Below are 24,779 nucleotides of genomic sequence, written 5' to 3'. Positions count from 1 at the left end.
TTAAACTTTGTAAAAATGTCTCTATGGGTTTTTGCTCTTGCTTTCTAGAGAGACTCGCTTATGTGTTCGTAAACCCGTCGATTTGATAAGTTTAGCAAATGAACCGATCCCCTCTCGTACGTTATGTCCAGCTAAAACGCTCTTTTTGCAAGATAAGCCTTATGAGGCGCTCGTTACGTCTACCACCGAAAAGCTCATGAAAAGATAAAATATTTGTTGTGTTTGTGACGTCACTATAACCTTTATTGTGATTATTTTAGAATGTTTCGGAACAAATCATACACAAATTAGATTAACTTGAAGATTGTGCCTGCGCTTTAGCGCAAGAAGATTTTAGGATAACACGAATGAAGTGTTTAGTAGGAAAATAGGTAAGTGAATTTGTTTAGTATTTTTACTAAAGTTTTCTTATAGCTAGGTTTGCGAGGTTTAATACAATGTAATGAGGTAGGTTTCTGTTAGCGGAGTCGCAATCGGTGGCATAGCTACGTGCGAAGGAGCACGTGGAAAAAAAATGCGCTCCTTTGATCCCTGACTGACAATTTTTAACGATAGTTGTTGAATTGAGATACCTATTTATATTTTTTCTTATTTATACTTCATCAATTATTTAATCTGAAGGTTAATAATAGTTTAATGTGCTACTTTCGAGTGAAAATTTTGAATATTTTACTAGAAATCTATTGAGAAGGGACACGTTAAACAATAAAATATAACGAAAACTTGGCTTCGTGCAACGATCAAAAACTTCATTTTTCTGTTTAGTTGTGGCAAATAAATATATTGTAGTGCTTGGTTTACTGAATACGTAGTTTAGTTTACTCTGGTATTTTACTTATAGCAATATAGCAATGAATGATAAGTAATTGGTAAGTACCACAGGGCCGTCCATAGGCCACTGCAACTTATGCGCTCGCATGCTTCGCGCTAATTCGAGGTTTAAGTTATTAAATTTAACAATTATAAATTATCAATGGCGTATCTTGGTAAAATGGCGCCCTTGGCAAAGTTCGAAAATGAGCCCCCTTGATCGTTGATTGACAATTTGTACCGACTGTTATTGAATTGAGATAATTCTACGTTATTATTTACCCCCCCCACGGGCTCCATGACACCAAAAGTTTTGACAACCCCTGGATAGTTCCCCCAATAATTAAGGCCAGTCCTGGAAGCGATATACCATATATATTTTATCTTAATTAATTCGTTAACATTCTTGTGTGTGACTGTACCCGCTTGGTGCCACAATAGAGTTTTTTGCTATACAGAAACCGCGATGTGAATTCGTCACTTCAAACGGCATCTGTCCGTTCATATTCTGTCAGTGTTTCGAATTTGATATCATTGTCATCAACGAATGTGCTGGCACTCATCTTATTGACAATAATATTAGCTCGAGGCCTACTCGACTCCTCGCCAAACAAAAGAACCGCTCTTTCAATAGCAACCAATTAACCCTTTATTCGATCTAGCCTTGTGTCAAAGCGTATGGTAGACCAATACTGAAAATTGTATAGTTCACTGGGCTGTGAACTCGTCACAAGATATGCTAAAAATCATGAAAAAATATTATTTTGAGTTACGAGGAAAACGATTAATTTGTTTGACGGTTGACGTCAGTCGTAATTTATTCGGTTATTGTTATTTAAAAGTGAAGAATACTAGGTACTATGCAGTTTCTGCCAACCTCTAACCTGTTTAGACAGGTTGGGGTGAGTTAGAAGATAGACAATAATCTATCCTATAACAAAGGTAAACAAAAAAACACACAAGAGAAAAGTATTGATGGGGCAATACCAGTCTGGTGTCGAATTTTCTTATCTATTATACTTAATGAAACAATCACAACTGAGAAAAATTGAATCGATACGTCGAGAAGGAAATTTTACAAATTCCATTTAAAAGTTACATAAATTGGTTTTTAAAGCGATGTTGGGCGTAAAATATTTTATGCTTATCACTGTACCCATAAGATAGGTAAAGGGTTAATTTTAGGCCATAAATGGTTGCGTATTTGCTCAACAACGCTGGGCTGAGCCTTCAGAATTGAGTTAATGCGATATATTATAGCATATATACAGGGTGTCCATAAAGTTCTTTTACAATTTCAATTTTGTTATGAAGTCAGCTCTCGATATATTTTATCCAGATTTGTTGTTTTTTAATCAGTAAGTGTTCAAGTATTTTTACTTCATTTAATACATCTGTGAGGGCCAAAACAATATATGGTATCGATAAATTCACTTTGCAATTTTGAAAATTGTTAAGACTTTATGGACATCCTATACTACGAGTAGCGTAGTCAGGAATTTAAGTATTGAAATTCGCTTTTTAACGGACCTTGGTGATAGATATTGAGGCAGCGGATACAGCGGGAAGCGATTTGGTTACTAAAGTATAAAATAGCCTTGTCTTGGTAGATAGATTTTTGGCACTGGTCATACCGCTTACAGCAGGGGGTGGGGGGTGGGGGGGGGGGGTGGGGGGTGGGAGGGGGGGGACAATTACTTATCTGAGTGGGCCAGCTACAGATAGTAAACTTGGTTATTGGGCCGGAGGCTCCAAACTTAATAGGAAAAACTATGAATCACAATAGTACCAAGAATAGGTAAATAGTGCAGTACAAAACAAGCACTTCTATTGTGTAAACACATAGTTATCAGGTATTGTCAACCAAAGCTAATGAAATCCGCATTCGATTTTTAGTTTTCTATTATGCCTATATTGTAAGCAAATATCTCCAACCAAAACGATAGAAATCTAGGTAACAATTTAAACTGCTCATTACATCATTCAACTTCTCTAGTTGCTCCAGCTAGCCATCATACTAGTCAATTCAGTCACAGTGGTGATATAACAACAATATGTCAAACGATTTTTCTGATTCATTTTATAAGAAGCTACTTAAAATACGATATTTTGATTACACTTCGAACGCGGCGCGGGCCACAGATAATGGAGCGGCGGGCCACAGATAATGGAGCGGCGGGCCACATGTTGCCCGCGGGCCTGGGTTTGGGCCACCCTTCCATAGATGGATGATCAGACTATTTCTAAAAGAATTGTTAGGTCACACAGAATTATTCAATTGTATTATTGCTCTACAATGCGTCTATCGCTTGGCTTAACAGGCACCGATGAAGGCATCGTGCAAAACAGCGAAAGACTTAACGTAGGCAGCGACAAGAGCAAGAAAAAAACATTATGTATTTTTTCCCCACGTGAGCTATTTTAAACATCAGCTGTGGGATTAGGAATTTATGCTTGATGGGGAAAATCCAAGTGTTGAGTGCTGACAGAGGGCCACTCTAAGTGGCCTCTGTTTTAAATCATTTTGCAACCAGATATTTTGAAAATTACTTAATTTATTGTATTATATGCAGTTTTAAACACACGTCGACGAGGCGAGATTCGAACCATGTATTTCTAATTGTTTCAATTTAGTTTTCCCGTCTCGCAATCGTTCTGTGTTTAAATACCCCCATCAGACAACCCGACACGCTTCTATGGTTTAATGTTTCCATGTTATGAAATGATACACGTACGAACAATGGGAGTAATCTATTGTTCGTCACAATGCACACAAGGCTGGTGGAATTTGGTGTTCCCAAATATTATTGATACTTTAAAATGCCGAAAAAGTTTATAATTTCATTTTTATACAAAACCTAAAAGATATATATATTTTTAGATTATCCAAAATTCAGTTTATTTGCAAAATTTGTCAATAAAAGACTAACAATTTGATTTGATTTTACAAATTTTGTAAGCGGAACACTGAATTGTCATCATTTCGTCTTACTTGTTTATACAATGTCTTCTGCTTGTTAGATTGACCTGAGCTCAGACTGAGGACATTTAGGTCATAAGTTCCTTAGTAAGTGTCGCCGATTTCACGAGTTGGCAAATCGATTCGGTTCTAAATTTAGGGTAGACAGAGGAAAGCCGATAAAAAAGATATGATTCGAAAGAAATAATAGAGCGTAACATAATAGAGCGTTTTGAGGCGGGATTTCGAGAGCCCCGTTTTTTTTGGACGGCAAATCGACGTATCAGATTTGATGTATATCAAAGGGAGAGTGAAAATGATGATAAATGTTTTTGACAATATGGACTTGCAATCTCGCTTGTCATATAATATTGTATGTACGCAATCGTTGAGCCGTCCCCGCAAGAAATTTATTGGGTGTTTTTTTTTAATTCCGGATATGTTTGGAATGATAATATATAGCCCCAACTATGTGTCCCACGAGATCCTCGTGGGAGATCCTCCTTTCTCAACTCGCATATCTTCACTGGGAAACCTTTTAATTACGCCACCAACTAATTTGGTGAATTATACTCATCGACAAATACGATTCCAAGTCTATGTATTTAAAATAAAAATAACTGTTTAACTATTCATATGCCCAACATTGACTGGTAACCAACCAAACGAAAAGCGGGGTTCACCATATGATTAGGCCGTCTCAATCTCTTCCTCGGGATGATTACACAAATTTGATTAGAAAATGAATTAGAACAGAAAAGATGGACAAATGTCTTGAGTACTAAAAATATGTGGCATTCGTTTCAAAATAGACAGCTCCCGTAAAAATATCGTATTTTATCATCAATTTTTAATATTACTATCAGTAGAGGGTACGCGAGACCAACTCCCGAAACTTCTTGGTTCCCTTTCGCTAGTGGATCCGCTTGCCTATAATGCAAGGATGATGTAACGGGAAACATTAACAATAAAAAAACGGGAATATCGGTCAGTGTCCGAAGACTTATCGATCGAAAGTTAGGGGATCCCCCAAAACAGCGCTCTTACTCCATATTGACACCTTGTGTCCCATCACTAATTAATTAATAACTCGCTAATTATACGACATAATTCGACCAAAATCAATAGGCTTTTGGTCCGAGATAAAATGAACGCACATGCAAAATCTGGAGCAGATTCAATCTCGCTTTCGTCAGATATCGCGTGCATCTAACAGACATACAGACAGACAAATACCTATCAACATACTTACCGATTAAAATCGATAAGTAACAATACTATGCAATTCAAGAGTCCTGCTGCACTCTAACACAAATGCATTTCTGTAACGTTTTATGTGACCAAAATCATACTTTCTTAGACAAGCAGTTGTTAAGGGGATTGGTGTGAAACAGATATTTGCAAAACAGCAAAATAATTATACAATTGTTTTGTATTACGCAGGTTCTCAACATAGCAACTATAGTTAGTTTTAACCACTATCAACAATGGCATCTCGCAGCGCAGGAACTCTGATCACTACACATAATGCGACTTATATCCCTCCATCTCTCATGCCAGGGTGAGTTGGCTTCAAATTTTCATTAATTTATCTCATTCCTTGACGCGAATGCCGTCCCAGTTGCTTATCAACCCCACTCTCCAAGGATGTGATACATTAAACCCAAGTTATTCCAAATTTTATCACATGTCAGGGCTCCTTGCTGAGAGCCTTTTTGGGAGTGAATATTCCACCAATTTAATGTCTCATTGATTACTAGCGGTAAATGAGTGCAATTGGCGCCAAATTATAACATGTCGACTCGATGCTTTAATAGTATAATTATTCAGAATGAGTTTATTTGCTTTTGAGTGAGTAACAAGAATATGCACAAGCAGCTACACCGAGAAAATATGAGAAATAGCTTGCTCGACTTCGGGTAATCGTCTGCGCATTTTGGCCGACCATCCGTATATTTTGGCGGACCTTATAACATCACTGTGACGTCGTGGATGACGTATTCAGATGGGGGTTAGGAATGACATATGCTAAAATTCTTACGCCACGCCCAACAGGAGTTATTGTGGTACGAAACCACATGAGACCCCGTAATTTATTATATCGTGTGTGTGAGTTGTTGGGCATGAAAGATAAACGTGGAATTTTAACCTGTGACGCTATCATAGCTAATTCTAACCGCTTTAACCGTTAGATTATTAGGCAGACGAAAATTCTTCTTCATTGATGACACAGAAAACAGCTGTTCTTCAATCTATTATGACGTCATATTCTTTATTTTTAGGTACCGAGGATACGTCCCGAATCTAATGTACAAATACGGAGACACGTACGGTAACGCTACATTAAAGTATTTTCAAGACTTTAGATCGGAAACACTGAACACTAGCAGGAGTCCCCTCGCTAAGGGTGGACAGGTGAGTGGTTTTATGTGGTTCTTTTTGCACCGAACACGGGTTCGGACGGCCCCCTTTCAAAGACTCTTAACATTCCTTGGTCTACTGCATTCCAATAAAAGACAATTTTCGTTTTTGATGGATTTCCATCGGTTATTTTATTAGTTTAATACTGGAGAAGCCAACAAATGGAAGCAAAAGAATAAATACATGCGGCAGAGAATCGAACAATTCCCAGCCAATTTATTTGAAATTATTGGAGTGGAACAACCTGGATCCAGTCCGAACTCCCGTGAAAAATCAGATTTTTATAATAAAAACTGACATATGCGACAAGCCTTTTATCATGCTTTAACTATGCTCAAGAAATGCTCAGGCAACCTAACTTGACTCTTTACGTTTTTGTTTCAACTTCTGTGGATAATTTTGACCATTAAATATTCGAAATTGCGAGCCAGACCTCATCGAATTTAAAGTTTCAAACCCGATTCCAGGGAGTTCAAAGATACGACTCCAGCTCACCCTCCAATAAAAGTATACCCAACTTTGACTTCAAAGCTTTGAACGTAACTTCGAGTCGTTCGAACTCTGAATATGTCCAGTGGTGGGATTCAAGTTTTTTATCAGCCGGTTCCTTCACAAAAGTCATATTTTTCAGCCAATTCAGTTACAAACAGAACATTGACTTCTATTCAATTAATCACTTACAATTTTGTCTTTGGTGTAACCATTTTCCCCTCGCTTGTCGTTTGTCTTTTATGTAACTCATATACATTTATCCAAATATGCCTTTTTTATAAATTTATACTTGAGTTGTTTTTCTTTTTTTTTCTCTATTATATGATTTTAGTAAAGTTGCGTTTGCTGCGAATTTTTTCAATGATTCAAAATATGTTCATCATAACGACTATTGCATAGTCAATGTTTGTAGCAAATGTAGTTATTTTTTTACACTAAACCAGTAACAGCGCTTTAGGTGTCGCTGCTTGAGGACCTAATATGGTCCCTCGCGACTCCTGTCGCACAAATATCATTATTATTATATTTATTTATTGTACCAATTTTTTGTGCATTTGATGTTTTTGTGACGACGAATAAATGATTGATTGATTGATTGACAGTAAGCAGTAATGCTAACCGGTTCGCTGATCTCATAAATTTCCGTTAGGCGGTTCTATAGAACCGGTGCGAACCGACTGAATCCCACCACTAAATATGTCCCTTCTAATAAGCTATCGTGTTTCAGTTTCCAACAATCTACACTCACGACCCTGACCTCGTCATTAGCAACCGAACAAGGACTCGGGAGAAATATCGAACAACCCCCACGTGGTCAAGATTTAACCTAGATTATGACCGCACGAGGGAATTACATAGCTTCGATGAGGTAAGATAGCATATTCGCAGAGTTTGATTTTGAGAGATATTGTTTATTAGTTATCGATCTTTAGATCGGTAAGTATGTTGATATATATTTGTTTGTCTGTCTGTTAGATGCACGCGATATCTCACAAAAGCGAGATTGAATCTGCTCCAGATTTTGCATGTGCATTCATCTTATCTCGGACCAGAAGCCTATTGATTTTGGGCGAATTATGTCGTATAATTAGCGAGTTATCAATCAATTATTGATATAGTGATCTAGATTTTTGTAAAGCGAGAGAATTTTGAAACCCGCCGAGTGTGTGTGTGCGATGCGCAGTGCGCAAGTTACAAGAGCGGATGAATCGAAACTGCAGTTTCTGTTTTGAGGGATCCCCTAACTATCGATCGATAAGTCTTCTGTTTCCAACCGATATTCTCGTTATTATTATTATTACTTATCGATCTTAAGATCGGTAAGTATATTGATAGGTATTTGTCTGTATGTATGTCTGTATGTATGTCTGTATGTATGTCTGTATGTGTGTATGTCTGTCTGTTAGATGCACGCGATATCTCACAAAAGCGAGATTGAATCTGCTCCAGATTTTGCATGTGCATTCATCTTATCTCGGACCAGAAGCTTATTGATTTTGGATGAATTATGTCGTATAATTAGCGATTTATTAATTCATTAGTGATGGGACACAAGGTGTCACTATGGAGTACGAGCGCTGTTTTGGGGATCCCCTAACTTTCGATCGATAAGTCTTCGGTCTCTGACCGATATTCTCGTTGCAATATTGTTCTATTTTTTAAAAATCTAATGAAAAAAGAAACAAAAAATTTTCGCAGACGACCATGGTAAAACAGGAGTTTTGTTACTAACTGATTAACGTCCCTGAGTAAACTAAAATTACTTCATTTAACGACTCTGATGTATTTTCTGCGTTGTATTTAAAAGTATTCAGTATTTCAATAAGCAAACGAATAGCTCGCGGAGCCCTAGTTTTTGCTCACAGAGTCGTATTTTGTAAACTCCCGGGAAATCAGAGTCCAAATTCTGATCTCCCGATTAAGAGTTGCAAATTTTTAATGACAACCGTCTAGCGTACATGTTGCAGTACTTAATCTCAATATTAATAAATATCAACTCTTCGTTCAATTTAAACCATTACTTGAACGCCAAGATGGTATGTAGACTTGAAAACCTCCATAATTAAAGTTTTCTTTCTAAACTTCGTCGAATCGAAATGTCAGAATCTGTTCACCAAAAGTCCATGCATCTGAAAAAAATAACTAATCCCATACCCGACGGACTGGTAACCGGACCGGCCGTGATTAGCCATATAATTAAACCTTTTTAACGGCTTTTCCCTTCCCTTAGAATAATATGGGAATCCTTTCCTAAAATATCACTCAGGGATATCAGCATCTTTCACTTCCGCAAGTGAGCGTGACCTTCCTTCTTCCGAGCATGTTCATTGAAAAACTAACGAGAGTCTCACAAAGACATACGCATACTTTTGTCGCACATCTAGATCTGTTTTGCCGAACAAGTTGACATAATCCAATATGTTTAAGCGTTCTGACTGCTACTACTTTGGAGCGACGTCACGAGAACACGCATGACCTAAGCGCGCTGTGATACAATATCAACCAAACTTACAGAAATCATACGAATACACCAATTCGAGCAAATAAATTTTATTGCTATTACGGAAAAGTATGATTCTGACGAAATTGGAACTAAATTAACGAAGAATCTCTGAACACTACAGGCGGGCCTTTTGCCCGCACACACACGGTTCAACGTCTTCTCCCATATAAACAACCAATCGTATTAAAGTCTTGCAACCAACTTCAATCTGAACTCACGAGTAGACATTTTTCGACTTTTAGAGGCGATAATGAGTAAAAGCGTGGTTTTTATTGAAATACGATTACAAGTAAATAAGCGTGACTGGCAGAATAGTCTGACCCAATTAAAATGGATTTGATGCTGCCGGCAATTTTAAATGGGATTTTTACCAGCTAGGAAGGGCAAAACGACATCGATCGGTGTACACCCAAGCACTTCGACTGGACCTCCTGAGGTATGCGCATTAAGATGGCGCACAACCTGAACTCAGGGTGTGTACCAGGTTAGGGTTCAGGTTATGCGACATCTTGTTGCGCATACTTCAGGAGCACCCTTCGACCAAACAGCAGCACACACGAACAAATAAAAAGCGTGACGGGCAGAATAACTTGCACCAAATTATGAAGATGTCATGCTGTCAGGACTCTCAAGATGGTTTTATTCGCAATAATAATTAGATCCAAATAAAATGGAATCGACGTCATCTTGATGGTTAACTAAGTTTTGTTAAGGAAGCAGTGATACACCCAATTAGATCGAGAATATTTGAATAAAAATAGTATGATACATATATGCAGCTAGCTGTAAGCGCGGCATCTCTCAAATTATTAATGTAAGCCACTTTGTTACCAAGTAAATGAATCGTACATTGCGAAATATGTCCCAGGCGGAGTCCAAAATAAATTATCTCATCCTATTTCGAGCTTGTATACTTCGTAACTGCTTTCGTTCCTTCCGATACAGCATGCTTGGCCAGTTCCCCTGGTAACAATAGTCTCACAGCAGTCTGGATCTCACGACTGCTGATAGTAGCTCGCTTGTTATAACCCGCCAATCTTGAAGCTTCGCTCGCGATGCGCTCAAAGACGTCGTTCACAAATGAATTCATAATACTCATCGCTTTGGCTGAGATTCCAGTGTCCGGGTGAACTTGCTTTAAGACCTTATAGATGTAAATTGCAAAGCTTTCTTTTCGTTTCTGTCTCCTCTTTTTTGGTTCATCCTTCGGCGCTGATTTCTTTGCTAGCTTCTTGCTACCCTTCGAGGAGGCGACCATCTGGTAATAGTGAAATAATAATTAGTTGTTTAGTAAATTGACGGACGGTCTGAAGCCTGATTCAGCACGAGTGGTAAACTTGATTGATCGAACTTAAAAATATCATCTAAAGCGCAAGCGTTATCCGAAAACTAGAAAGGGCTTGATTTATAAACTCCGAACGTTAACCGCTATCGTAAGCGTTAACTGGTAACCAAATACGGCCATCTAGAAATTGTAAGAATGTGAACGTTATCAGCTAAGTTCACTGGCCGCTTGGTAACTGTAAAAGGTCCGAAGTAACAACCCAGAAAGAAATAATATAATAATATAGCAGTAATAGGCGGTTCAGGCTATTGTCTGCTTGTGAAAAACGGGTACCGTACATTTGAACCACATACATTTGAACCCATGCGTATATCCACGGGTTCTATCTATATGCGGGTGCTAAAACCCATGGGTTAGGGTTAGTATGGGTTCAAATATCCGTAAAACAAAAAAAATTCTATAGGTGCAATTGTCGTGATTTCAAATGTACGTGGGTTCATATGTAATGGAAGCGTGAAAAACGTCCTTTGAAGTGGGTGTAAAACAGGAATATACGCAAAACGACATCTTTTAGAATTAATTAGGATTTATCCAGCTAGGATGTGGTATAATTTGAGAACTAAAATTTCCCGCACAATCTGTATTCTTTACCCTAACTCGGTATTTACTAATTTTCTCATTTCGAGAGTTGTGGGGGGCTTTGTACAAAGACGCCGAGATCTACCACCTTCAATTCTACTCTCCTTGGGAAGGTTTGGTCATAGCCAAACTTTCTTAATTCAGAACTTATCGAAACCTAGGGTTTACAGACATGCGTTGACTGCTGACTGGCGTTTTTAAACGACTGTTGATGAATTGAGATACTTGTGTGCGGTATTATTTAATAGGGAATGAGAGTTTCAATCATTTCTAATTTGAAATTATATTATTGCAACATTTTTTTATTTAAAAATTTTCGACCCTTTTTGCGTCCTTGTCCAATGGTACTCATGGCACGAGCCACACCCTAGATACGCCACTGCGTCATAGTAGGCATCATATACCAACAATCGTATATACAACCGTCAACACCCAAAACTAGAAAAACATACAACACACCCACCTTGTATCCTAAGTCCGTAACACAAACGTCTTAAACGAAAATAACAGCTTCCTTTTTGGGGACAGAGTTATCATTACAAACCCGTCGCGTAATAATGATGATAGACTGTGCTAAGGAACAAACAATTGTTTGTAAATATAAACAGCGACGCACTATAAGTGGACCCAAACAAATTGAGTGAGACCATTGTATTTATAGTTTTTATTAGCCATTCGGGCAAACGGCCACAAAAAAATGAAAACAAAATTGAAAATATATACACATTCATATCTTTGCCAAGAATGGACAGAATAATCGCGAAATGACCATTCGGTCTACTTGTCAGCGGGAACCTTGTAATATCAGTATTAATTAAAATTTATGAATCGAAGTCACCACAACATGAATAAACGCCTTATATATAAAAGCAAACCTAATACAGGCAAAATGAAATGATCTTCAAGGTGTAGCAAAGTTCATAAATAGGGGCAAATCTGAAATTTGAATATATTTAAGCAGTATAATATATTGATATAGACTCGCGCTTTTTACTTTTCTCACAGACAAACCAATTTTTTACTTTTCTCACAGACAAACCAATATTCGGTTACGCTTCTTACAGATAACCATGAAACATGGTTGATACTTCTTCCTTTTTTCAATGAACAAACCTAAACTCGTGTTCACACTTTTTACTTCTCTCACGGACAAACCAAAATTCGCGTTGACACTTCTTACTTTTTCATTGAACAAACCAAAACTTGCTCTGACACTTTTTACTATTTCATCAAGCAAACTAAAACTCGTGTTCACACTTCTTACTCTTTTTAGACAAGCCAGAAACATCGCGACAATTACCGCGACAAAACTGGAATCGTTCCTCGACAGAACTTGTTCGTCATACCCGTGAAAAATGAAGAACGTTTTGCAGATTTGCCAGGAATGTAAGTGTACACTCTGTTATTTTCATATTTTTTCTAGAGGTGAGAAAAATCCATATCTACCAATTTTCGCGCGACCTGACTGGCGAGAGCTTCGCATTGGGGACCTTAGAAACTAGAAGTTCGGTGTAATTCCCGAATTTCGAATTTTAGAACCTATCAAGCATGTGTTATTCTTAAGCAGGGGTGTTCAACCTGCGGCCCGCGGGCGAAATGAGGTCCACAAGAAAAAAGTCTGCAGCCGGTGGAGAAGCGCCAATTTGGAATGATGTGCTCCCCGTGACGTGTTTTATTTTTTTTTTAACTTGTGCGAAGCGAACAACACATGTCATAACATGAATAACCAAATTTTTTGCGCTTGCAACTACAAGAAAAGTATATGTTAAATAAAGGTGCGGCCTGCGGTTTCACCCAGTTATATATATCTGGCCCTTCTGTATTAAAGGTTGCGCACCGCTGTTCTAAAGTATTCGAGGATTGTTAGCGTAACTGTCTCTGTGACCGAACGGTTATTGTGCGTGACGCTGTATCGCGGTAGCCTGTTTAGGTCGAAAACCTCCAGTTAATAGGTTTACCCTAATTTTTTATAATTGTTTTGCTGTTTTTAGTTTTTTTGCTGTGTTATTTTCAATTATTTTGATTTTCATTTATATTAATTTATTTTGCTTTGTTTGCACTAACACCATAGTGACGGCATAGACACGACACCAAGACCTGAGTTACGTCACAATTACACTAGAGAAATGAATCGAAAAGTTCCCGCGCCTGCTGCAGACACGCGAAATCCACAAAGACTCGAGAAAAATAAACGAGTTTGCATGTTCTTTAGAGAGGGAACCCATAGTCTAGTATAAGACCTCACAATAAAGGTCGTTTACATGACGATTTAGACCAGTAGCTCTCATCCTTTTTCTCTACACTACCCCCTCTGCCTGTTTCCAGCTCTTCATTGCGCCCCGGTATGTATAAATAACTTGGGTCTAAAGGAGTACACGCCGTGAGTGCTCAAATAATCCTTAACAAAAATGTGATGTGAAAATAAATGCTATAACAGCTTAAATAACGTCAAACAAAAATATGATGTAAAAATACTGCCAAATTATTTTTTTTTTTTTAAATAAAAGTCAGTCTCATGGGGAACGCTGTAGGTACCCTATTTGGCCTTGGGCATACCTGCTTGATTGAAGATTGAGTGGGTTCGATTTCACCTAAACGCGTCTGTCAAAAATTTTATTCCGTGTCAGACAAATTTTTTTCCCATCATATTTCTGTTTAGTCTTATTTAGGCATTTACGGTGTTTACTTCGCTGGACCCAAAGCCTGGATATGGGACCATATATTTATTCCTATTCCTTATCTGCTTTTTATATTGCCACTCAATGCCTTCTGCCTATGTGGTTATTGAAATGTTGCCTTGGATCATACACCCAGCCCTATTTTTTTTCATTGTTACAAAGCAAAGTTCTAAATATGTTTTTCAAATATTTTAGGAATTTTCTTCCTTCCCTATCATGAGACACCCAACAAATCTGACCCTAAATAATAAAAAATGGACACAATAATATCCATTCATCGTTCGCAGTGAAGCAAATATTTCCTTTATATATTACAAGCGTAATGTTGCGATTCGTCTTCATACATAGCCAGTGGCGGATCTACGTATAATAGCGCCATGAAAACATTCAAAAATGCGCTCTCTTGATCGTTGACTGACTGATCTTTGACTGATTGATTGCTGACTGGCAATTTTTAACGACTGTTGTTGAATTGAGATACGTTATTAATCAAGTAAAAACTGTCAGTCAATAATCAATTCAACAGTCAACGATCAAGAGAGCGCATTTTTAAATATTTTTTGTAACATTTTATGATTATAACGAGCTATGGCTGCCATATCCCAAATACGCCACTGTTCATAGCTTTATAATACATATTACCATCAGATGGACCACTTCTGGTCATTTAAAGGCGCTCCAGAAGTGTGTGTACCAATATGGAGGTAACTAATTTTGTTCGCCCACTTTACATCAAGTTGTGTAAAGGGACTGAAGCTTATGGGCAGGGGTATATTCACTTGGCTAACACAGACAGTCCCCGAACTAGTAATAGAACTAAAACAAGAAAAATTGGTATCAAATTATGCCCTAACCCTAACCTGGTACACATACTACGGGAGTACCAATTTATATAACCATAAGATGCGAGTTAAATTAACTATGCGTTGATTTGCATTGGCAATTCTTTATCTGTATTTTTGTAGACTAATAAGTAGAGAGGTATATAATATAGTTCCAATATGTATTTGTTTTCAACTAGTATTATTATAACAATATATTTTTATACTTTTCTTATTTTGTTGGCTCAAATGATAATCTGTCGCATTACAATTTGGACGTACGGAGCTACTTAAATTAAATTATACACTTTCCAATTTAGCATAGTTATCAGACCCCAACATTGTCAAACATATTGAGTTTTGAACTTTAAACTATTACTAATATTTAATTAGGTTGTTAATATCCAGAGTGACCCAAAACAAAGTCGAGATTTATATATTATAGTTTCAATATATACTTTGTTTTTAACTGAGTATTATTAAAACAATATATCGCCGGATGAGAACAGAAGGGGCCTAAGTCACATTTTTGGAAAATTGACTTTTTTCAATATTTTGGGGTTTTGAGCCATGCTCTACAAGGTGGTGGTCTTGAAATCCTGAATTTGTCAATAATAAAAATTTTAGCTGGACTTGGGCCTAAAATATTTAAGAACAGAATGGGCCTAAGTCCAGCTAAAATTTTTATTATTGAGAAATTCAGGATTTCAAGACCACCACCTTGTAGAGCATGGCTCAAAACCCCAAAATATTGAAAAAAGATAGTCCTAAGTTCCAATATGATGGGCATGGACATCAGAAATGAAATGTCCGAAACTTACATCCCTAAAAATTTGTTCAGTGCAACTTAGGCCTATGTCACCTTGTTTTACCTTGCATCCCATACAAAAAATTTCAGAAGTTGTTGAGAACAGAATGGGCCAAAGTTTCTTATGGGGGTAAAAAAGCAGGAAGGAATTGAAGCTAAAGTGCCAAAAAATATTGATTACACAGATATTCTCATCCACATTAAAATAACCAGAGCTCAGGACTTTACTAAGTGTGAATATCTAGGAATTCGAAAATAAAAAAATTCCAAATTGTTTTTTGCGTTTTTCTCAAAACTCAAAATCGTGACTTAGGCCTGTTCTGTTCTCATCCGGCGATATATATTTTTATACTTTTTTCTTGGCTCAAATGATATTCTGCAGCATTACAGTTTGGACGTACCGAGGTATTGAAATTAAATTACACGCTTTTTCAATTTGGAATAGTTTTTTTTATTAGACTTTAACACTGTCAGGCCTCTTGGAGTTTTAAACACGGGGCCTTTATTTTAAGTCTGCTAATATTTAATTTAGTTATTGATAAACAGGGTGACCCAAAAACAGTATCTAGGTCATCTGGAACATATTTCAGAGAAAATATTACTTTTGTGCAAAGCGTCCCAGACTACTGAAACTTATGGGTATAATCATACACAAACAGAAGTTCAAGTGATAAATAATATGTGAACCAAGTTGGAGGACACCGGAACGTAGTATTCGCACCAGATTAGAGTTAGGCCATAATTGCATTCCAATTTTCCTTATTTTTGTTCTATTACGAGTCCGGGGACTAGCCAAGTGACTCCCGTAGTACTTTATGGCCTCACCATAATCTGGTACACATAGTGCGTTTCGGTGTCCGCCATCTTGGTTCACATACTTCGGGAGTACCTAATTTTCTTCATTTCGTGGTAGTGATTAGAAATTTATGTATTCTGTTTTTGGGTCAACTTGGTACGAAAATTAGCCGATTTAGAATTATATTTGCTTTGTTTTGATGATTTTCTTGCTTCAATAATGGTTTTCGCTGTTTTTTTTGCAGTGTATTTTGCGTTATTTTGTTTGTTTTATTCTTAGACTTGCTTTCACTAAATATGTGACGTTTGCTAGCCTTTATTAATTACAATATTATTCAAAAAGTTTGCAAATTTCCCGTTTTTATTTTTTGCGATTGAGTGAACTTACTAAAATTAATGTATATTATTTGAAACATATTTGAAGACTGTTTTGGGCAAAAAATATGGCGCTCCAGAAGTGTGTGTACCAATAAACAGGTAACTAATTCTGTTCGCCTACTTAACATCAAGTTATGTACAGCGACTAAAGCATATGGACAGGAGGTATATTTACTTGGCTAACACAGACAGTCCCCGAACTCTTAATAAAACTAAAATCGGGAAAATCGGAATAAGAATATGGCCCAACTCTAACCTGGTACACACACTACAGGAGTATCAAAAATGTAAACAACGAAAACAATGCAAAATGGATAACGAGGTAGAGATATATTTCAAGGCTTCGCTTCCGATCCCAGTGAAATGTGGGTTTCAAGCCCGAATCTTTAATTTTCTTGGTTGCTACATTTTAGAAATTTTGTTTTGCACATAATAAATTTATAGATTGAAATAAGAGTGTGTTGACGTGGAGTAAAGATATTTATTATCATTAGAATCGGTAGAAAGTAGAAATAAGGTTAATATTATTTTCTTGGTATCAGTTTTAAAATTTTGAGGAGTGACTGAATAACAAAACGATCGAAGAATGAATCTAAATTTGGTATTTTCTATTCGTACTTTTATATTTCCTGTACTTGAGAGAATCAAAATTGCGAACTTCCTAAAGTTTAGTCCCAAATTTCAGGCATCAAAATGTGAAATAAAAAAAAGAGGTAAATCGGAGATTTAGAATTTTCTTGCGACTGCAAGGTTGGCACAAAATTTTAACAGGAAGTTTCTATACTAACCCAGGACTGGATTAATCATTAAACAAAAATTAGCACGGGCTTAGGAAAAACGGGCACAACAAAAAATTCAATAGGTTTTTAAATGGTGACTCAGTGTTTAGGACTTTAAGGAAATAATTCAAGTGGTCAGTCGACACAGACCTCAACATTGGCCCGGTTGATACGTATGTGAATTCCAAAAAAAGCATGCAAATTAATCGTAATTTAGCCGAAAATTACCAACGAACACCGAAACTTAATTATTTAATCACAGATGAAATGGAACACCAACTTCTTTATTATTATTGTTTATACATAGGGCACCGAAATCATAAATGTTTAGAACCTCTAAAAGGTACGATCCGGCCCTGAACGAAACCAAAATGAAAAGACTTTATTATTTTCGCATAACTTCGCCTCCGTGAAGCTACATTCTCGCAAAAGATAAAGCCACATAAGCTTTCCTCACATATTGGGTCAAAAACGACTTATCAATATTACAAAATTTCGTTTTCACGGAATTGTAAAAGTACATACATCATTCTCACAAACGCTACTTGACAACTGGGCTGTAAAGATATCGTCTTTCTCGAAAAACTTTATTCGCAGTAAAGTCGTTCCCGTGAAAGTAGGTTATAATATATCACCCTATAAATCAGCTTCAAAAATGCGGTCCCACGCCAGCCTTGATTTATGCGAGGAACCGCGTCTGTCATCATTCTAGGCTGATCTTGATAATTGTTGATAGTCAACTAGAGCATGATTTCAAGTACGCGCATCTCCTACCAGTAGAGAGTAGTTCAGGGATCATTTTAAATTTTAACATCAGCCACAAAGTTTTGACATTGAACGCGAATTGGCAATGTGATAGTTTACCTACTCAAAAGCGCGAATATTGTCAGTTTGTTTTCGACCAAATTCTGGCTTGCTCGCCATTGCCACAATTAGGTTTATGCTACTGGGGTTGTTAGATAAGGAATCCCAAGATTCTGGATCGGTCATTCATTGATACGACAACCGTACACTTGAAACAGCAATGAATATTAAAAACAGCAGGCATAGTCAAAAACAGCCGACTTTCAGCCCAGCGGCCGGGGAAAAAAAGCGAAAACTATTTAATCTCACATCGCGTGGGTGGGCGGAGTCCAGACACGGCCAAAACTGCATAAAACGAGGGTCTGGTAACTATCATACAGAGAAATACGAAATAATATTAACACAATACAAACACGGGCAATAAAATTCGTGACAATATCAGCAAGCCACCCACTATGAGGCATCGTCGCTAAACTAAAATTAGGGCGATGATTCGATGTTTGTCCAGTCATTGGCGTGCCTGTTTAAACACGTTGCCACTGCGCGGCTAATTACCTTACATGGGTACGTAGGTGACCGTACATTTGAACCCATGTGTATATCCGTAGGTTCAATCTATATGCGGGTGCTAAAACCCATGGGTTAGGGTTAGTATGGGTTCAAATATCTGTAAAACAAAAAAAAATTCCATAAGTGCAATTATGCAGGTGCAATTGTCGTGGGTTCAAATGTACGTGGGTTCAAATGTAATGGAACCGGGTACGTATATCACATTACCGACAACACGGCTCAATCCTGTTTCCGGTATGGGGATATATATTCAAGTTTTTTTTACAGATGCATTAATAGAGGAGAAACCGTAATGAACCAGCACTTCAGGAAACATCTTACGACGTCAAGTAGTCCAGCAATCCTCTCGCACATAACCTTCCTTCCACGAAATTCGAACTTGCCAAGGCACGCAGAATAGTTATTAGAGATATGATGTCGAGTGTGTGTTCCAAAAGAAAGCGATAAATGAATTGATTGCACAAAATGAACCTCATGCAGCGCCACAATCAAAAGTAAAACGAACTATCTATATAAATTTATTTACAGAATGCTGGAACGTACTGGTCGGGAGAGAAACATTGACATCGACGTTCCAAAGATCACTGACGCGAGGCATCGGGTCAAGATAATGCGGCAAAGATTCGCACCAACCTCCGGCGTTCGAGATCGCTCCATGAGAGACGTATATTTCGAGTTGAGATAGAGATCGGCCGCCATCTACCGGATACAATTAATTACATTTTCTACCACAATATTGCACTTATACCTTTCCATACTACGCTCTACTTTTCAATGTTATTAACTGCCAAAGTTACCTTTATTTCTTCAATGTCATAAACATGAAATTCTCATGACTGGAACCGAAATTCTTTCGAATGAAGTAAGGCTATATATGTCAATAAACAAAGTCACACATTATGAGAATCCACGCACAGAGAGCTACAAATATTCAACTTTATCCCCTTTTATCAACGTAACAGTCTCCTTATCATTTTAATAAATCTCTCAGAACACCGCGACGTTTTCTTTTGATGCCGTAGGTTTTTGCCAGTTAACAGTTTATTTCGTTGTTCTGCAAAGATCGTGATCCAAGGCAGGTGCAACCCCCATTATTTTGAGAGTTTTGGTCAGAATCAGAATGCCAGAAATATTATTTTTGGCTGACAAACATCCTGGATTCTCCACCCCACAGCTCTAACTATGCTTTCTTTCTACTTTGACAAATTAATAGCGACTTTTATAAGCCATATATTTCAATTTATAGAAAATTGATACAAAAATATATTTTTTAAAGAAAAATTTGTGTAATATTTATTTATATTAACTAAGGCATGGGTGAATAGAATTATAATTCAGAAAATTGATAGTTTACGGCTTCCTCTATACTCATGTCTATGCATCGAGAACCATAAACTAGTAGACTATTCCAACACCTGACATGTACAGGTAACCAAATGAGAAGTTGTGACTCCGATAAATATGCCATCTTATTATATATTGTAGTATATTGGGGCAATTTTAATTAGTCTGTCAGTCACTACTATCTATACCAGGCTACTCAACTATTTTTATCGAAGGTCCGCAAACAAAACTTCAAAATTATTTGGGTCCGGTCTTTCCAGAAATGATATTTCGGCATCCTTAAACGAGCACTTCCTCGACCGACTAATGATTAGTAGCAAATTAAAATTGTTTATCTGGTGTTATAGTTTTTTTCATATATATTCAAAACTATGAAAGTCATTTTATAATAGGAAATTCAAAAAGTGGGGCTATTGATCCAAAATAAAAAATTAGGTGCGGTCCAAATCCAATACTCGAAAGGTCCGGATTCGGACCGCGGTCCGCCAGTCGAGTAGCCCTGATCTATACCACCAAAGGTGCAACATTTTTGTTCATGGGCCATATAATCATTAAATCAACCGCAGAAATATAAGCATTCTAATATCTACTTCTTTGGGAGTCGGCGTCCCAACAACACTCGATTGGCACGGGAGGCTCTATCCAACACCAATCCAACTTACAAAAAAATTCGAGCAAATAAACTTTATTGCTATTACAGAAAAGTATGATTGTGATATATTGGAATCTAAATTATCGCATAATCTTTGGACGCTACACAAAATGGACGGGGCCACCCGCCCACACACTACATCCAAATAAAACACCAGTCTCATTGAAAGTCTTGCAACCAACTTCGTTCTGAAATCTCGAGCAAGAATTTCTGACTTTTAATAACGATAATGAGTCAAAATATGGTTTTTATTCAAATACGATTTCAAGTATATAAGTGTGACTGGTAAAATAGTCGGACCCAAATAAAATGGTTTGAATGCTGTCGGCCATTTCTACAAGCATGGGCAAAACGACATGGATTGGTAAACAACCAAGCACTTAGACTCGTTTTCTGAATATCAAATTCGTTTTCTGAATATTAAACTCAATTACAATTGAACAAACAAGCGTGACGGGCAGAATAACTTGCACAAAATTATAAGGATGCAATGCTGTCAGGACGTTCAACAGAGTTTTACGCGCAATAATAATTTGATGTAAATAAAATTGAAACGATGCCATCTCGTCGGTTAACCAAGTTTTGTTAGAAATGCCGTGATATAAACCAATTAAGATGACGAATATTTAATTAAAATAGTATGATTCTTATATGCAGCTAGCTGTAGGCGTGGTATTTCCAGAGTATTTATAAAGCATTGTTACCAAATAAATTAGTTGTACATTGCGAAATATGTCCCAGGCGGAGTTCAAAATAAATTATCTTATCCTATTTCGAGCTTGTATACTTTGTAACTGCTTTCGTTCCTTCCGATACGGCATGCTTGGCCAGTTCCCCTGGTAACAATAGTCTCACAGCAGTCTGAATCTCACGACTGCTGATAGTAGATCTCTTATTATAACCCGCCAACCTTGAAGCTTCACTGGCGATACGCTCGAAGACGTCGTTTACGAATGAATCCATAATACTCATCGCTTTGGCTGAGATTCCAGTGTCTGGGTGAACCTGCTTTAAGACTTTATAGATGTAAATTCCAAAGCTTTCTTTACGTTTTTTTCTTCTCTTTTTTGGTCCATCCTTTGGAGCTGCTTTTTTCGCTAGCTTCTTGCTGCCCTTTGAAGACGCGACCATCTAGAATTGATAAATGGTAATTAGTAGTGGTGTCCAAGTGCAATAATTTAGGACTCAATCGTTTATCCTCAAAATTGGTTTGGTTTGGTCATAGCCTAACCTTCTGAATTCAGAAATTAACCTAGGATTAACAGAATAAAAATATTGAAAATACTGTAGACTTCAGTAGCGTATCTGTGTAGAATGGCACCCACTGCAAAGTCCAAAAACACGCGCCTTGATCGTTGACTGCCGATTTCTAACGACTGTTGTTGAGAGAGAGAAAGAGGGGGAGAGAGATCCATTAGTTCGTTAACCAGGTAACAAGCAATGGTACAATAAAATATATACATAATACACACAAGTTAATATGGCATAGACTGGGGGAGAGCGATACGACCATAAGGTCATCAGAGATACTTAATGTTATCATTCGAGTAAGAATAAGAGTTTCAGGTATTTCCAATTTGAAATTATTTTATTGCAACATTTTAACGACTAAATTTTTTTGCCCTATTTGCGCCCCAGTCCAAACGTAGCTCATGGTACGAGCCATGACTGCCACACCCTAGATACGCTTCTACGCTGTAGTAGCCAACATATACCAACAACCGTATATACAACTGTAAAAACGCAAACTCAAAACTAGAAAAACACACACCACACCCACCTTGTATCATAAGTCCGTAACACAAACGATTAAAACTAAAGTAAACTGCATGAAGCCTGACATCAGTTTCATTTACTGGGATAGACCTATCATTACTAACACGTGGCGTAATAATGATGATAGACTTACGCAATGAAATGAGGATTTGTTTGTCAATATAGAAAGACGTTAAGTGACTGGAATAGTTTGAACACGATGATTGTTTTATTCAATACCTACTATCTGACCCCAAAGTTATTCCTTTTGTAATCAGCTTGCCGGTTCGCTCGACCCGCAGGATAGTTGTAGCTGATATACCTCTGTAATTTTTTCCGCGTGGCTTGTTTTTTTACATAAATTACGTAACATATGCTAGTTAAAAAAATGCAAATTTTACAATTTCAATTTTGTTATGAAGTCAGTTCCTAGGTTTGTTGTTTTTTATTCAGTAATTGTTTAGGTATTTTTGTCTCATTTATTACATCTGTGAGGACCAAAACAATATATTGTATCGACAATTCCTATTCCAAGACTCTATGGACAACCAATGTATATAAAACCAAACCAAATACTGAGAAAACAAAATGATCTTTAACCTGTAGCAAAGTTTATAAATAGTGGCAAATCTAATAGATATTCGATTGTATTTGAACAATATTCATATTTTAATATAGACCCACGGTTTTCACGGCTACGCTTTTTACTTTTCCTATAGATAACCCCAAAACTCGCGTTTTCACTTTTTCACTTCACAGACAACCCGAAATTTGCGTTGACACTTCCTACTTTTTTATTGAATGAAACAAAACTCGTGTTCAATCTTCTTACTTTTTCCACAAACAAACCGAAACTCGCATTCAGGCTTCCTACTTTTTTCGCGGACAAACCAAAATTCGTGTTGACACTTCTTACTTTTTTATCAAGCAAACCGGAACTCGTGTTCATGCTTCTTACTTTTTCATCGAGCAAACCAGAACTCGTGTTCACGCTTTTTACTTTCAGATTCAGATAATTTATTTCCATCATGCAAGAATCAACACAAAAATTAAAGCACGAAAAAATGACAAACGTGTATAATGACAATCGTAAAAATGTAATTATACACATAAGAATTCATACAAGTGAGAGATTCATAGCAATAGATAAGAGGTCGCGAAAGACTGTGACAGTCACAAGTCAGCGACACCTGTGGGCTGAAGTTTAAGGGGGAATGACAAAAATATTATACAAATTTAACAATCAATATTAACAGAAAAACAAAATCACAACATATCACCAGAGTAATAATACACGCGACATCGCCCTCGTGGGGTTCAACTGTGCGTTCATGGACCGTAACAAGAAATAAATGAAGCTCGTTGCCAACTTTTCTCATAGACTAACCAAAACTCGTGTTCTTTTCTCATAGACTAACCAAAACTCGTGTTCTTTTCTCATAGACAACCCAAAACTCGTGTTTACACTTTTCAATAATCAAGCTAAAACTCGTGTTCACGCTTCTTACACGCTTATTTTAGACAAGCCAGAAGCATCGCGACAATTACCGCGACAAAACTGGAATCGCTCCTCGACAGAACTTGTTCGTCATACCAGTGAAAAATGAAGAACGTTTTGCCGATTTGGCTGGAATGTAAGTGTACACTTTGTTATTTTCATATTTTTCATAGAGGAGAGAACAGCCGACAGTTGCCAAGCAGTGGGGAAATCCAGGGGGGGTCAGCACGGATTCGCGAGAACGACGCTAGCGAACCCGTTCTTGTTGTTTGTTTTGATCTGTGGTCGGTGAACTTTGGGATGCGGTCCAATCGTAGGCCACCAAGCATATTTCAGTAGGCCTTCAATAAATTTCAACCATGGCAGTGAAACACAAAAATGTTTTATAAATCCATCATTGGAATTAGTCGCAAATACCAGATTAAACTAAACATATTTTAGACCTCCTGAAGTATGCGAGCGCACCAAGATGGCGCACAACCTGAACTCAGGTTGTTTACCAGGTTAGGGTTCAGGTTGTGCAACATCTTGGTGCGCATACTTCAGGAGTACCCAAGTTTTAAACTTGTTTTGCGAACCGCACATCATTCAAAATTGGCACTTACCCGTGCGGGCCGCAGTTTGCACACCGCTGTTCTAAAGTATGCCAGGATCGTCAGCGCAACGGTCTCTGTGACCGAACAGTTATTGTTTGTGGCGATGGCATGTTCAGGGCGAAAAATCTCCAGTATCCTAAATAAGTTTACCTTAATTTTTTTAAATTTTTCTCACACACGCTAGTAAAACAA

The 24,779-nt window shown here is 37.3% G+C and overlaps 2 protein-coding genes and 1 pseudogene across 5 annotated transcripts; 1 reads left to right on the top strand and 2 right to left on the bottom strand.

The window, feature by feature from the left end:
• Positions 1-284: 284 nt before the first annotated feature.
• LOC120346771 (ciliary microtubule inner protein 2C-like) lies at positions 285-19,590 on the top strand. 2 transcript variants are annotated; one of them, XM_039416591.2, is made up of 6 exons: positions 285-371; positions 5,213-5,330; positions 6,052-6,184; positions 7,410-7,550; positions 12,383-12,495; positions 19,271-19,590. In XM_039416591.2, the coding sequence occupies exons 2-6, from the start codon at positions 5,257-5,259 to the stop codon at positions 19,425-19,427; spliced, it is 618 nt and encodes a 205-aa protein (XP_039272525.1). In that variant the 5' UTR covers positions 285-371; positions 5,213-5,256; the 3' UTR covers positions 19,428-19,590. The 2 variants fall into 2 exon arrangements, with proteins under 2 accessions (XP_039272525.1, XP_039272524.2); XM_039416590.2 differs by lacking the exon at positions 19,271-19,590 and adding an exon at positions 13,181-14,145.
• On the bottom strand, positions 9,217-11,708 carry LOC144425645 (histone H2B, gonadal pseudogene; annotated as a pseudogene). Its single transcript, XR_013477574.1, has 2 exons — positions 11,573-11,708; positions 9,217-10,443 (listed from the first exon to the last, which is right to left on the bottom strand). The product of XR_013477574.1 is annotated as a histone H2B, gonadal pseudogene (transcript).
• A 1,165-nt stretch (positions 19,591-20,755) lies between the features above and the next one.
• On the bottom strand, positions 20,756-22,654 carry LOC120345615 (histone H2B, gonadal-like). Of its 2 annotated transcripts, none has more exons than XM_078115078.1 (2): positions 22,519-22,654; positions 20,756-21,869 (listed from the first exon to the last, which is right to left on the bottom strand). In XM_078115078.1, exon 2 carries the CDS (start codon positions 21,867-21,869, stop codon positions 21,507-21,509), a length of 363 nt encoding a protein of 120 aa, XP_077971204.1. In that variant the 5' UTR covers positions 22,519-22,654; the 3' UTR covers positions 20,756-21,506. The 2 variants fall into 2 exon arrangements, with proteins under 2 accessions (XP_077971204.1, XP_077971203.1); XM_078115077.1 differs by lacking the exon at positions 22,519-22,654 and adding an exon at positions 22,064-22,168.
• Between the last annotated feature and the right edge of the window lie 2,125 nt (positions 22,655-24,779).

Source organism: Styela clava, chromosome 8 (assembly GCF_964204865.1).
Source record: "Styela clava chromosome 8, kaStyClav1.hap1.2, whole genome shotgun sequence".
Classification (NCBI taxonomy): Eukaryota; Metazoa; Chordata; class Ascidiacea; order Stolidobranchia; family Styelidae; genus Styela; species Styela clava.
Note: the sequence above shows the minus strand (reverse complement) of the source record. Positions and strands in the feature narration are given on the sequence as shown.